Consider the following 14,741-nt stretch of genomic DNA (forward strand, 5'->3'; position numbering starts at 1 on the left):
CTTGGGAGCTTCCCAGGAGGGATGGAAGGGTTACCAGAGGAGGGGGTAAACCTCACAAAGGGCAGGACAGTCTCTTACTCTCCTGAGGCCTCTCAGAACCTGTCGGGTAGACGGAAGCCAGGCTCTGTGATCCTCCCACTATTGCACACGAATGTCCACAGCAGGACTCTCAGGTGAATATGCACTTCCAACTTTTTTCTGTAATACTGGAATTCCTAGAAGCATCCGTAACTTAAAGCATGCAGTTTTTCCTCAGTCTTGGCGTGTGCTGTCATCTGGGACAAGACCCTCCCAGAAGTGGTCTCAAAAGTGGTTGTGACAGCTTGCATCGGCTCGTCTCCTGCAGGGCATCTTCCCTATTCCATCCCTGGGGCTGTCTACCCTTTGCTTCCCCTCCCTCAACAGCTTCCCGTGGGCTGTAAGATCCTGGTCAGGGTGCCCTCTCCTCTGATGAGGAAGGCTGGCCTCCCTCGCTCAGCACAAGCACTAAAAAGGCATCTCCAGGGGCAGCCAAGCCACTGAGTCAGACTTCAGTCCAGGGGCTCTGGGGTGGTGGGAAATGAGCAGGGGGCTGAGGCCCTATGTCTGGCTCCACTGAGCAAACGCCTGCTTAACACAGTGCCAGGTGTGGGGCCCAGGCTGGGTCCTGGAGATGAGCAAGAAGGGGCCTCCAGCTGCCCTCGACAAGTTCACCCCCGCTGGGAAGGTGGGGGCGGACTGACGATGATCCGCCAGAACCCGGTTCGCAGGGGCCCCGGAGGAGGGACCGACTCAGGAAGTGCCGCTGGGAAGGCCTCCAGCCCCAGACACCAGAGGTCCTTCTGGCTTGTTTCCTGATTCCCAGAATTCCCCCCAAAGTCTCAGAACTCTGGGCCAGAAGGGCCGTGGCATTGCCCCAGGCTGGGGCCCTGTGTTGACAGGATGGCCCAGCGTGGCACTGACGTCATAACCCGGGGTACCTCCCGTCCGAAACGCAGACACAAGGGCCAAGTGTACATGTTAGTCGCTCAGTCATGTCCTACTCTTAGCAACCCCATGCACTGTAGCCCGCCAGGGTCCTCTGTCTATGGGATTCTCCAGGCAAGAATACTGGAGTGGGGTGCCATGCCCTCCTCCAGAGGGTTTTCCTAACCCAGGGATCGAACCCAGGTCTCCTGTACTCTAGGCGGATTCTTTACCGTCTGAGCTACCAGAGAGCCTGAAACACAGACAGAAGGAGCAAGAGAGCACGAGAACCTTCATGCATGTATTTCCACACAGGGGAGCAACCCGGGCTTTGTTACCCAATGAACTGTGGGCTGCTTGCCAGAAAGAAGGGAGGTGGTTTCCCCTGATACACCAGCTCCTTCTCCAGGCCTTGGGTGTCAAGGGGCATTTGTTTTTTGTACAGTCTAACATCTTTGACATCACAGATCAAAGCCAAGCCAGCTGCCCCATTTGTGAATTGAGCCCCTAACCACGCAGCCTACCTGGAATCCTGGGAGACATTGGGGATGGGGGCTGGTGTAGTCCCAGGGGCCAGTGCTGGCCGCCCGCCTCCCTCCCACTGCAGAGGAAGTCAGTCTGTGCTGCTTGAACGGCTGGAGTCCCTCCCAGCAGCTCGGCCCAGGGTGCTGGGTGTGGGGCTTGAGTGACAGGAGCAGAGGCCTCAGGTGCTTGACTTGTGTCTTCTTAGGCTTCTTGTCGCTGGGAGTGGGGCCAGTGAGTCTACATCTACCTGCCAGCCACCCCTCCTTCCCTCCATCTTCACTCCGTGCTCCCTGTGGCTGCATCATAGGGAGGCCTCCCGGTCTCCCAGCCCTGCCCTGCCCTGCCCAGAAAAGCTGTCGGAACAGGGCTCCTTCCCTGGCTGCACCCCTCAGTGCTGATTCACAAGGCCTGAGCCTCAGGTGCTTGGAGGCAGGAGTGGAGGCTCCTCCCTGCAACCCTGGCCCAGACCCCTCCATCTGGTCACCCTGCTGAGACCCTCCCTGAGTCCCCAGAAGCAGGGGATTGGCCCACAGCACCTCCTGAGTGCTGGCTGGAGTGAACCTAGCCCCCTGTCAGGCTTCCCTCTGCCCCCTCCACCTCCTCCTTGTGAAATTTTTTGGCTCTTTAGGAAGCCTGGCACCTGCCCCTGCCCCAAGGCTGTGGGCCTCAAGACAGAGGTTTGCAGGGTTTTGTCTCCCCTAGCAGGGCGCTGGCACAGTAGGTCCTCCGTGTAAGTTTGCAGGAAGGAATACAGAGAATAAGGCCAGGCATAGATGCCAGTCTCTGGGCTGGGAAGCCAGTGGTCATGGCCTAGTCATATCTCCTGGTACAAAGTAGGTCTTCAAAATATGGTCATGTGACTCCTAAAATTCTCCCAGCAGCAGCTCCTTAGGAGACACGTGTGATGAGGAAGTAGTCGGTGTTCAGGTCGCCCAGGAACTCACATGTGGATGGTTCTGGTGTTTCCCCATCCTGCCTTCTCTCTGCACATCTCTTATCAACTTCCGGCTAGTCCCTATTCCTTTTTAAAAATATTTATTTCTTTATGTGGCCGTGCCAGGTCTTAGTTGTGTCATGCAGGATCTAGTTACCTGACCGGGAATCCAACCCCGGCCCCCTGCATTGGGAGCGCAGAGTCTTAGCCACTGAACCAGAAAGGGAAGTCTGACTAGTTTTTATTCCTAATCTCCCCACCTAGTCCCAACGATTTGTCAAGGAGGGGTGATTTGAAAAACTGTATCCAGGAATGTATCAACAGGGCCCCCTCGGACCATGTCTGCCTCCTCCAGGAAGCCCCCCTAGACTTCTGAGCACCCCCCCTTTTCTCCCTGTGTCCTCAGCATCCACACTGCTTCATACCAGCTAGGGTGGGAAGGAAGCGGCATGTGGCAGTCACGAGGGCTGGGGATGACAATGTTAATTAATTCTCTGGTAGAACTCAGAGAATTCTACCAATTCTCTGGTAGGCCCAGAGAGCACAGTGAGAACTGCATCCCAGAGAGTGAAATAGCTCCCATCTCCATGCCCTGATGGAGAGCCAGCCCCAGGAAGCGAAGTCCAAACTCTCCAGGCTGCGAGTCAGGCTTCTTCCTGGTTCCTGGGGCTTGGGAGGAAGCAATTGATGTTACGGGGTGAGACTGAAAGATGGAGAAATAAATGTCTCTTGGTGTCCAAAGGAAGGCTTGTGAACTCGCCCAGGGCTGAGAGTCAGCGTGAGACCGGGGGCAGGGAGCAGTGGGGGCGGGAGGGAACAAGGACCGGCCAGGCACTCTGCGTGGAGGAAGACTCAGCTCTAATCGCCCGCGTTGGCAGAACTGGTCCGCGGTAATTGGGTTACTGGATTATAAAACACCCACTGGCTTTATTTAGAAGACTAATCAGAAAGCATTTAGAACAACAGTGTTGCTAGAAAGGAGACCACGAGCCACGAGTCCATGTCTTGGAGAACTGCCCTTGGCTTCTGCTTCCTTCAGGGAACAGAATTCCAGGAGGACCCAAGTTAAGCTCCTTTGACAGACCTGAGAGGAAGTCGTGCCTAAGACCGAAGCCAAGTCACTAGGGAAATTGTGTGTATAGTCCCTGAAGGATAGCCTGGTGTCAGAAAAAGGAAAATCTTTTTGGTTTTTCTTCCTCAAACAAGCGGTGGTGGTCTGGCAGGAGCTTACCCTGAATTGTAAGCAAACAAGTCTTGATGAACCGTTGGCCAAAGTCAACTTCCTCTCTCTCTCTGATTCAAAGGATGGTCCTCTCCATCCTTCTTTACAGACTGCGTCCTGTCTCCTCTACCCCCGGGGGGTTTAAGGGAGGGGAGAGGGACTTTGATGCATTAGAACAGAGGTCAGCATGCCGTGCCCGGGACCCAGTCCAGCACCAGCCTGTTCTTGAACGGCCTGTGGGCCCAGAAGGGTTTTTCACATTGAAGAAAAATCCAAAAAAGAACACTATTTCTTGACATGTGAAAATTATATAAAATTCAGTGTCCATAAATAAAATTGTGTTAGAACACAACCACACATTTATATATGGTTTATGGCTGCTTTTGCACTGCAACCACAGAGCTGTGACAGACACTGTATGGCCCACAAAGCTGAAAATATTTACTCTCTGGCCCTGTACAGAAAAGCCCTGTGCTAAAACATCTCCGCAGAGCCTTCTTACTATGTGCAGCATTCCGTGACTCTGGCACTCTAGCACCCTGGGAAAATAGTAATTCTGGCCCTTGGTCCATGTCAGAGGCATAGGAATCTGGGAGTGAAGTGCTTTAGGCTTCATTTGTCTGACTTGGCATTGCAGCTCAATGAGTGTCTGTTGAGCATCAGCTGTGTTCCAGTCTCTCGGGACCCAAATGGAGAGGATGCTGTCCCTACCTTAGAAGGACTGGGCAGCCAATGGGGGCGTAACACCAAAGCAGGTCATTTGACTCTAATGCTTCAGAGTGAGCATCTCAGGTTTTGAGCAGGCAACATTTTTGTTGAGCTGAATCCAAAATCCTGGAGTCTTGTTCTAAGGAAGGACTTGACCAAAGAAATGTGAAAGCAGTTGTTCTGTTAATTCATTCATAAAGGAAAAAGTTCCTGGTGCCAGTTACCCAATAGGAAGTGTTATACATAATGAGAAAAGCAGTTACTTTATTAGCAAAATAATAGAGTTGAATCTTGAGTTAGTATTATAACAGTCCTGTGGGATTGACTAATCCACCAAGAGGAACAGTTTCCAGGTTTTAAATGTTTTATTTAAAAACATTTGACCAAATGCTGAACTGTGGGCCTGGTGTGCTGCTGCCTGTGTAAATGGGGGTGGGGGTAGGGGTGCGTACAAGCATTCTTGTATGAGCATAAAGTGTCTCTAGAATATACAAACCTGAGTGATTGTCTGGAGGGGTGCTGGCTGTCTGAAGTACCCTTTATAAAAATTTTGCTCTAACTTTTCGTTTCATTTTCAAGCATTTATTTGAGATTATTTTCACTCTTTTGTATGCTCTTTTATACCTTTTGTATGCTTTTTTTACCTTTTGAATTTTGAACCATGTGAATTTAGTATCTATTCAAAAATATATAAACTTAATGAAATAAGTAGCATATGGTTTTGCTGTTACCTCAATACATCTCCCTAGGGAAGTCATTTTTCATCTCTTCCATTCAGTATATGATTCTTTTTTTTTTTCCATTTTATGATATCTGTATTCACTTTTTTCAATTAATTTTTTAACTGGAGGATAAGGAAATGGTAACCCACTCCGGTATTCTTGCCTGGAAAATCCCGTGGACAGAGGAGCCTGGCGTTCTACAGTCTGTGGGGTTGCAGAAGAGCAGGACATGACTTAGCAACTAAACAATTGCTTTACAATGTTGTGTTGGTTTCTGCTGTTCAAAAATGTGAATCAGTCATAACTGTATGTATGTGTGTATATACACACAGACACACATACATAAATATATCCCCTCCCTCTAGAGCTTACTTCCCACCGATAGCCAGGACAAGGAAGCAACCTAGATGTCGATCGACAGATGAATGGATGAAGAAGTTTTGGTACATATATATGATGGAATATTACTAAGCCATAGGAAGGAACAAATGTGAATCAGTTGAACTGAGGTGGATGAACCTAGAGCCATTATACAGAGTATATGATTCTTGATTGCCTACTACTGTTGAGTCAGGTACTCTCTTAGGTCTGGAAGTTACAGACAGCTTTCAGCTCGAGAGGGCATCAGACTGAACAGGAGCGCTCATTGAAACACGGACTGCCAGGGCTTCTCTGGCAGCCCAGTGGCTGGTAATTTGTGCGCCCAATGTCGGGGGTGGAGGGGCTCAGGTTTGATCCCTGGTCGGGGAGCTGGGATTCTCCATGCTGCACGACACAGCCAAAAAGAAATGTTTTTTTTAAAAAAGCACAGACTGCTGGGCCCCACCCCACCCCCTACATTCAGTGGGTCTGGGTGAGGCTCAAGAATCAGCATTTACACAAACTGGTGTATATACAATGGAGAAATGACAAGGTCCTACTGTAAAGCACAGTAGGAACTATAATCTATAATCCCTGTGATAAACCAAAAGGAAAAAGAATATGAAAAAAGAATGTATAACTGAGTCACTTTGATGTATAGTAGTAATTAGTGCAACATTGTAATTCAACTATATGTCAATAAAAAATAATTTTAAAGGAAAAGAAAAAGAATCAGCATTTACAAGTTCCCAAGTGATGCTGATGCTGCTGGCCTGGGAAAAAACACTTTGGGAGCCCCGCCTCTGACTTTCTAGCGTTTTCTGCTTTCTAGGGTTCTTTATAAATAAACTACGTTCCCAGTTCTGAAATTATCCACAAATAACAGATACAGTAACTCAGAACACCCAAGTAATCCCTCTTGCGCAGCAGTCTGGGAACACAGCAGAGCAGACAGGTCAATAGACATAAAACTATCTAGCTTCCCTTCCACCCACGGTGTATAATGGAGAGACACGGAGTCAGATCATGATCAGAGTCTGGTGAGTTTCAGCAAGTAATTCTTCCTGGGGGAGGTGCCCTGGTGCAAGGCTTTCAAGGAAGGTTACGTGGTGAGGTTTAAGCCGGGCAGGACATTCTGATATCACCGGGGCTAATGCCCACAGGATAACACTGCTGGACATAATTTTTTTTTTCTTTTCATTTATTTGGCTATGCAGGATCCTTAATTGTGCATGCAGAATCTTTAGTTGTGGCATGTGGGATCCAGTTCCCCAACCAGGGATCAAACCTGGGCCTCCTGCGTTGGGAGCTTGGAGTCCCAGGGACCACCAGGGATGTCCCTGAACATCATTTTAAGACCCCCACAATTTATCCCTGACCATACAAATTTAGCCTGATCATCAGTGAGTTCCTCACAAGGATGTGGAGCCTCAGCATGGACCCCTAACCTCCCTGCACCTGATTCTCTGCCTTTGTGCATGTTCCCACAGGTGGAATACTCCTCTGGTCCTCTCAGCTCTGTAAACCCTATTTGTCCATCAGGACCAGGTAAAATATAATTGTTCTTTATGAGGATTTAATATTCGCTCAGCCTACACTGAATATCTTTTGCTGTATATCAGTTCACCAGGACACTTGATCATTGTTCTCTTAATTTTTTTTCCATTTATTGATTCATTCATTCAATAATATTACCCCTCTGTCAAGAAATTCTTATCAGGGGGCCTACCATATACTGTGAATTATGGTAGATTTGGGGAATAGAATCATCAGTTCAATTCAGTTCAGTCACTCAGTCGTGTCTGACTCTTTGCAACCCCATGAATCGCAGCACACCAGGCCTCCCTGTCCATCACCAACTCCCAGAGTTCACTCAAACTCACCTCCATTGAGTCGGTGATGCCATCCAGCCATCTCATCCTCTGTCATCCCCTTCTCCTCCTGCCCCCGATCCCTCCCAGCATCAGAGTCTTTTCCAATGAGTCAACTCTTCGCTTGAGGTGGACAAAGTATTGGAGTTTCAGCTTCAGCATCCAGAGAAATCCCAGGACTGATCTCCTTTAGGATGGACTGGTTGGATCTCCTTGCAGTCCAAGGGACCCTCAAGAGTCTTCTCCAACACCACAGTTCAAAAGCATCAATTCTTCAGTGCTCAGCCTTCTTCACAGTCCAACTCTCACATCCATACATGACCACTGGAAAAACCATAGCCTTGACTAGACAGACCTTTGTTGGCAAAGTAATGGCTTTGCTTTTTAATATGCTATCTAGGTTGGTCATAATAGGCTAAAATAAAAAAACAGACATGGTCCCTGCCCTGGTAAGAGAAAGATCCATGAATCAAATAATTACACTGGTGGAAATCCAGTTACAGGCTGAGAAAAGTGGTCTGAAGGAAAGGGATACGGTTTTATGAGAACATAAAAGAAATGACCCTCATGTAGCCTTGGGAGTTGAGGTTAGGATAGACTTTCTAAGAAGGTATAGTTTTGGCTGAGAACTGAAGGATGCCCAGAACTTGGCTGGATGAAGAGGTGGAGAAGGGAAGGGGAAAGCTCTCCAAATTGGGGAGGGGCAGTATGTGCAAAGTCCTGTTGTAAGAGGCAGCTTGGCAGATTCATGGAACCTGGTCACTCTGGGAGACCAGAGTGACTGGGAATGTGGACAGGGAGTTGGTGGGGAGAACAAGGAGGAAAGGGTTATATCCCGAGACTGGGAACAAACCATGGGGAACCCTGTCAGCCCTGTTATGATTTTTATTTTAAACTGAATGGTACTAAAGATGCCACGGAAAGGTTTTAAACAGTGGGATGATGTTATCACAGTACATTTCGGAAAGATCTGCTGCTGCTGTGTGGAGAATGGACATGACTGAAAGCAGGGAGATCACCAATCAGCCTGCTTTGGAGATGGTGCAGATGATAAATACAGTGCCCTGGACTAGGGTGCTAGTAGTGGAACCAGAAGAAAATAGGTCGAGTTCAGAAAGTACTAGGTGGTGAATTGATGGGTTGTGGTGGCTGGTTAAGGGGGAAGCAAGAGTCAAGGGTGAGACTTTGTTTTGGCTTGTTTTCTTAAAATATTTATTTACTTAGGCTGTGCTGGGTCTTAGTTAGGCTTCCCAGGTGGCGCCAGTGGTAAAGGACCCACCTGCTAATGCGGGAGACATAAGAAAGACAAGTTCAATCCCTGGGTCGGGAAGAGGGCATGGCAAGCCACTCCAGTGTTCTTGCTTGGAAAATCCCATAGACAGAGGAGCCTGGCAGGGTAGAATCCAGAGGGTCACACAGAGTCAAACACGACCGAAGTGACTTGGCACGCACACACTCAGGGGTCTTAGTTGCGGCCTGCAGGATCTTTTTTTTTTCAGGTGTGGGATCTAGTTCCCTGACCAGAGATCAAACCTGAGCCCCCTTCACTGGCTGCGTGAAGTCTTAACCACTGGACCATCAGGGAATTCCAAGGGCTTTGGAGGCGCATCCATTTGTGGGGAGATGATATTGAGTTTGCTTTGAACTTGGAAATGGGGGTGTGGAGTAGGAGGCTGATCAGGAGGTCAGACCCTCTTAGTGGGTGGTCGCTGGGAGTCCTCAAGGCTTCGTCTTCAGGGTCTGCTCCAGCCATGTTTATCCAGCCTTTGTCCCACTCCACTGCTCTCTTTGTTCCACCCTTCATTCCACCAAACCAAATGCCTCACCCTGAATTTGTCCATCTCCATCTCTTCTCATTCAGAGAAGACAGAGAGCCCAACTTAGATTTGCTCCCAGTTGGAGGGAGTGTCTTCAAAAACTTCCTGTTAAAATCCCCCATAAAAGGATATTATAAAACCATTTACCCCCTCACACATTTTAAAGTTTACATCTTCATTTTTTATTATATGTCTGCAGAAGATGCAATTTCCAGTACATTGTAAACATTGATATTTTTAAGTAAAACTATGACATCACTGTTTTAAATTTATCCAGTGGACTCTAAACACCATGGAATTTGATACCCACATCATCCATTTTAGAAATGCATGGACATGTTCTTCATTAATAGTCAGTGTTCCTTTTTCTCCTGAAATTTTATTTGTTTCACTTCCCCTGTGGAATTTTATGCTAATATAATATGTTTCTGTCCCTAAAACTCTATCATTTGTTTCCCTATCCTAATTTTTGGTAACAATTTTATATGAAGTTAAAACTTTTAAAATTTCCTGAAATCATAAAGTTCTGAGTTCTAAAATTTTCTTCCCATTTGAGTTATCATTATAATGATTATTAAAAGTGTGCAGTTGATCAAGATAGCATAAAGTATGTTCTAATTTGGATAAATAATACTCATAAAAACTAAAATTATATTGAAAATATACCTTAGATGGTGATGCTGGAGACTTTTTAATTGTTTTTCATGTAAATACTTTTTTGTTTGCGGGGGGGTTGGGGGGTTGTTTTGTTTGAAGTATAATTAATTTACAGTGTTGTGCCAATCTCTGCCATACAGCACAGTGGCTCCGTTTTACACATTCTTTTTAAAATATTCTCTTCCATCATGATTTATCCCAGGAGACTGGATATAGTTCCCTGCGCTAAACAGTAGGACCTTGTTGTTTATCCGTTCTCAATGCAATAGTTTACATCTACCAGCCCCAAACTCCCAGTTCATCGCTCTCCCACCCTCCTCCCTTGGCAACCCGAAGTCAGAGCTCTGTGTCTGTGAGTCTGTTTCTTTTCTGTAGCTAGGTTCATTGGTGCTGTATTTTAGATCCCACTTATACATGATATGGTATGATTTTTGTCTTTCTCCTTCTGACTTACTTCACTCAGTATGACAATCCAGAGTTGCATCCATGTCGCTGCAAATGGCATTAGTTTGTTCTTTTCTATGGATGAGTAGTATTCCTTTATATCTGTGTGTGTGTGTGTGTGTGTGTGTGTGTGTGTGTGTATGTGTGGTGTGTGTACCACGTCTTCTTTATCCATTCACCTCTTAATGAACAGTTAGGTTGTTTCCATGCTTTAGCTAAGTCATTTTTTTATTGACGCACAACATATACGTAGGTGATGAAGTCCGAGTGTGCAACTCAGGTTATCACAGAGGAAGCACACCACCCCGCATGCAGTTGTCACCCAGATCCAGAGGTAGACTCTTGCTGGTGCTGGGTTATTTCTTCTGTTTTTTGTTTTTTAATCTGTCCATGGAAGAATACTATTTGTTGCATGAGATATGAGACACAGACCAGCATCTATTATATTTCCATTTTTCGTTTATATAGACGTAAACACTGAAAACCCTCATTCGTATAAACTAATAGATTAAAAAAATACGAGTTTTATTAAAGTGGTGTCAGCTCAGTGTTCTTGATCTGCTTCTGAGTTATGTACCAAAAATCACATAGCGATCTATCACTGACAATTGTATTTTAATTCTACTGGGCCTTCCTAATGAAAAACAAGAATTGGAAACCACCTAGCCTAACAAATAAGATTTACTACGTATTTATTAGAGTGTCTCACTTTCAGTGTTCTGAGTGTGGGCTCAGTAGTTGTGGCGCAGGGGCCCAGTTGCTCTGTGGCCTGTGGGATCTTCCTGGATCAGGGATCGAACTCGTGTCCCCTGCACTGGCAGGCAGATTCTTAACCACTGGACCACCAGGGAGATCCCCTAGTTCATGTTTCTAAGAGAGGGAACTTGATTGGCTCCGCCTATTTGTTTACCTATTTATTTATTTATTTATTTATTGAGTCCAGGCCCATCATAGACTTCTGGCCAGGTGATCAGCACTGTGCACAGATGTTTCTTTGAGCAAGGATACCAAAGGATCAAGTAGCTGTGTACTGATGTGCACTGCTCTTCTTTGAAACTGTTCTTCTGCTAGAAATATACCCTCCAGCCTATGAATTCCATATCTGTTATTTTCCCCTTTCTGTACATGTGTCTCTTTCATCCTTGTACTGTAGTTATTCATGTGACCAACTCCTTTTTCCAACTGTGAGCTCCTCAAGATCTGGCCCATGTCTTAATCATTCGCTTAAGCATTGTGTCTTCCACTTAGTAAATGTCTTTGTCTAATAAGTATTTGTTTACTAGATGAATTGATTTATGAGTATCTTAAACGTCTTCATATCCTTTTAGGCCCTACAGTAGTGCTGGGCTTTTGATAGCAGGGTCCCAGAAGAACGGATGAATTAATCAGTGAGCAAAACAATGAATTAACGAATCGATGAACTAATGAGCCATTGAGCAATAGCTTGAAAGTAAGAGAGTTCACCTCTTATGTGAGGGTCAAGATCTGCGGAATCAGTGTAAAGGTGTGGCATGTATGAAACTGGCTATTTTTAATCCAGGCTCCCGTTCTGTGTTTATTTCTCTAATGAGTCGTGGTAGATACAGTTGCTCATTGCAAAACAGCCAAGTAAGTCCTTTCCTGTCCTTTGCAACTTGTCTTGCAGGTGTGAGCAGCATCTCTTCACCACGGTGGCATTTGGTCCGTCCCTTAGCCCGGGTGAGGATGTAAAACCCCTCGCTCTGCACATGCGTGGTAGAGGCCAACAGGAACACCTGGCTGCAGCCACGGTCACGGACATGTCAGCCGTGGAGTAGTGTGGACGCTTTCTCTCTGCTTCTCAGGGTTTCAGTCCTTTCGGGTTTGTGTCATTGACCTTTTTGTATGGTTTTGTGGCTGGACGTTCACAACCAGGGCAGGCACCATGGGGGACCAGCAGCTATACAAGACCAATCATGTGGCCCACGGTGGTGAGAACCTTTTCTACCAACAGCCACCACTTGGCGTCCATGGCGGGCTGAACCACAACTATGGGAATACAGTGCCCGGGGCTGGAATGGATGCCCCTCAGGCATCACCCATCTCCCCCCACTTCCCTCAAGACACTCGGGATGGTCTAGGCTTGGCTGTTGGCTCCAAAAACCTTGGCCAAGTGGATACCTCGAGGCAGGGAGGGTGGGGAGGCCATGCAGGGCCTGGAAACCACATCCAGCTACGTGGCAACCTGACCAACTCGAACATGATGTGGGGGGCACCAGCCCAGGCGGAGCCCACCGATGGCTACCAGTACACCTACTCGCAGGCCAGCGAGATCCGGACCCAGAAGCTCACCAGCGGTGTCCTGCACAAGCTAGACTCTTTCACCCAGGTGTTTGCCAACCAAAACCTGCGAATTCAGGTCAACAATATGGCCCAGGTGCTGCACACCCAGTCAGCGGTGATGGACGGAGCTCCCGACAGCGCCCTCCGCCAGTTGCTGTCCCAGAAGCCCATGGAGGCCCCAGCACCGGCTCTCCCGTCCCGCTACCAGCAGGCGTCCCAGCAGCCTCACCCGGGTTTCACTAGTGGGCTATCCAAACCGGCTCTCCAGGTTGGGCAGCACCCAAGCCAAGGGCACATGTATTACGACTACCAGCAACCGCTGGCCCAAATGCCGGTGCAGGGAGGACAGTCGCTGCAGGCCCCCCAGATGCTATCCCAGCACATGCAGCAGCTGCAGCCACATCAGTATTACCCGCCACAGCAACAGCCACACTCCGGGCAGCAGCGGGTGTCCATGCAAGAAATGCAGCCGCCGCCGCAACAGCAGATTCGCCCGCCGCAGCCCCAGCCACAGCCGCAGCCACGGCAGGGTTCAATGCAGATACCTCAGTATTACCAATCCCCACCCATGATACAGCCTTTGCCAGAGCCGCAGCAGCCCCAGATGCACCTGCAGCCCCCTTCTTATCACAGGGACCCCCACCAATACACCCCGGAGCAGGCGCACGCAGTCCAGCTGATTCAGCTGGGCTCCATGCCCCAGTACTACTACCAGGAGCCCCAGCAGCCCTACGGCCACTCCGTGTACCAGCAGAGCCACCTGCCTCAGCACCAGCAGCCTGAGGACAGTCAGCCCAAGACTTATCCAGGCGACAGGCAGGCCCAGGCCATGCTGAGCTCCCACGGGGACCTGGGGCCTCCAGATACAGGAATGGGAGACACGGCCAGCTCCGACCTGAACCGGGCCAGCAGTGCCCTCCCGCACCGGCCGCTCCTGTCCCCTGGCAGCATCCACCTCAACAACATGGGGTCTCAGCACCAGCAGCTGTCTCCCAGTGCCGTGTGGCCCCAGGTATCCTCAGAGTGGACGTTCATCCGGGGATCTCGGGGTGCGCGTGTGCCAGCCAGAGCTGAGTCCAGTGCAGTACCTAGTCCCATCCTCCAAACCCCTCCAACACTTTCGTTCTTTTCTTTATTCCACAAACGTTAAGCAGACACTGTGGAATACAGAATCAATTGTGACTCAGTCTTTTGCCCGTAGAGCTTATAATCTCACTAAAGAGGCGGCCAAAATATATATCAGGTCCCAAATGATGCATGTCATGGTCAAGGCCTCATCAGGTGCCCAGGGACCACACAGTGGGGGTGGTCTTGTCCCCCTTAGGTCTGTATCCTTAGGGGACTTCCTGTGAAATTGTTCCCTTCTGGGGAGGGAGACCATATTATGACAGCATTTCTCAAAGTCTATTGCTCAGAATAGGAGTTCCATAGAATGTTTAGTGGACATTGCTCGGGGGAGGGGAGTGGGTTCTTGGGAGAAATCAATATGAGGGGATATCTCATGTAGTTGCAGAGGTGAAAAACCTTAGCTGCCCACAGGATCCAGGCAGGTAAAGTCAATAAGCAGAATGGCCTGGTATGGATTTTGTGGACTGGAGGGCCGATGCCCCAACTAATGATATCCACAGTCAGGGTTTTTAAAAACAGTCCAGCCAAGCAGACCATGTCTGCAGATCAGATTCAGTCTGCGGGTGACAGGTATTAACTCTTAATTGTTTCCCAAATAGATTTGATCATAAAATTGCCTACTGTGTGCTGGGCACCATTCATGTTTTGGTGTGTTCCAAGTGCTACACTCAAGTGACAACAGATTCAAGGGAGGAGGGTACCTTGAATAAGACCAGGGTAAATGAAGAGAGGGCTCCGATGAAGGCTGAAGGCCAGAGATAACTCCCTCTGACCCTGTTTTGTTTAGGACTCAGGCCAGTAGTAATTGAGAGCCTTTGTGAATGCAAGAGTAAGATGACATGGCCCAGGCTAAAAAGAATTCCAGCAGGAGGTCTTGTGTGAGGCTGTATCATCCAGCTCTCCATTCTGTGTCTCTCTTGGGAATGGAGTCTGTCCATGCACAGAGGGGTGGACGGGGAGAACAGGAAAAGGAGGTGAGGGACTGAGTCCCAGTGGGCTTGTGGCTGGCGGGGCATCCTCAGGGGTGTGGCCCCAAGCCCAGGAGCATCGGGGGAAAGAAGACTGGAAGTTTCAGGTGTGGAAGGGCAAGGGCATGAGTAGCTATGA

General features: G+C 48.4%; 1 protein-coding gene across 1 annotated transcript in view; it reads left to right on the forward strand.

Annotated features, from left to right (window-relative positions):
* The first annotated feature begins 12,108 nt into the window (after positions 1–12,108).
* The window catches only part of TRERF1 (transcriptional regulating factor 1), a 37,144-nt gene continuing 34,511 nt past the window's right edge, over positions 12,109–14,741 (forward strand). Inside the window, exon 1 of the mRNA XM_052649281.1 lies at positions 12,109–13,518. Coding sequence (XP_052505241.1) covers positions 12,109–13,518 — 1,410 coding nt within the window. The remainder of the gene's footprint in view (positions 13,519–14,741) is intronic.

The sequence above is a fragment of the Budorcas taxicolor genome, chromosome 11 (assembly GCF_023091745.1).
Source record: "Budorcas taxicolor isolate Tak-1 chromosome 11, Takin1.1, whole genome shotgun sequence".
Classification (NCBI taxonomy): domain Eukaryota; kingdom Metazoa; phylum Chordata; class Mammalia; order Artiodactyla; family Bovidae; genus Budorcas; species Budorcas taxicolor.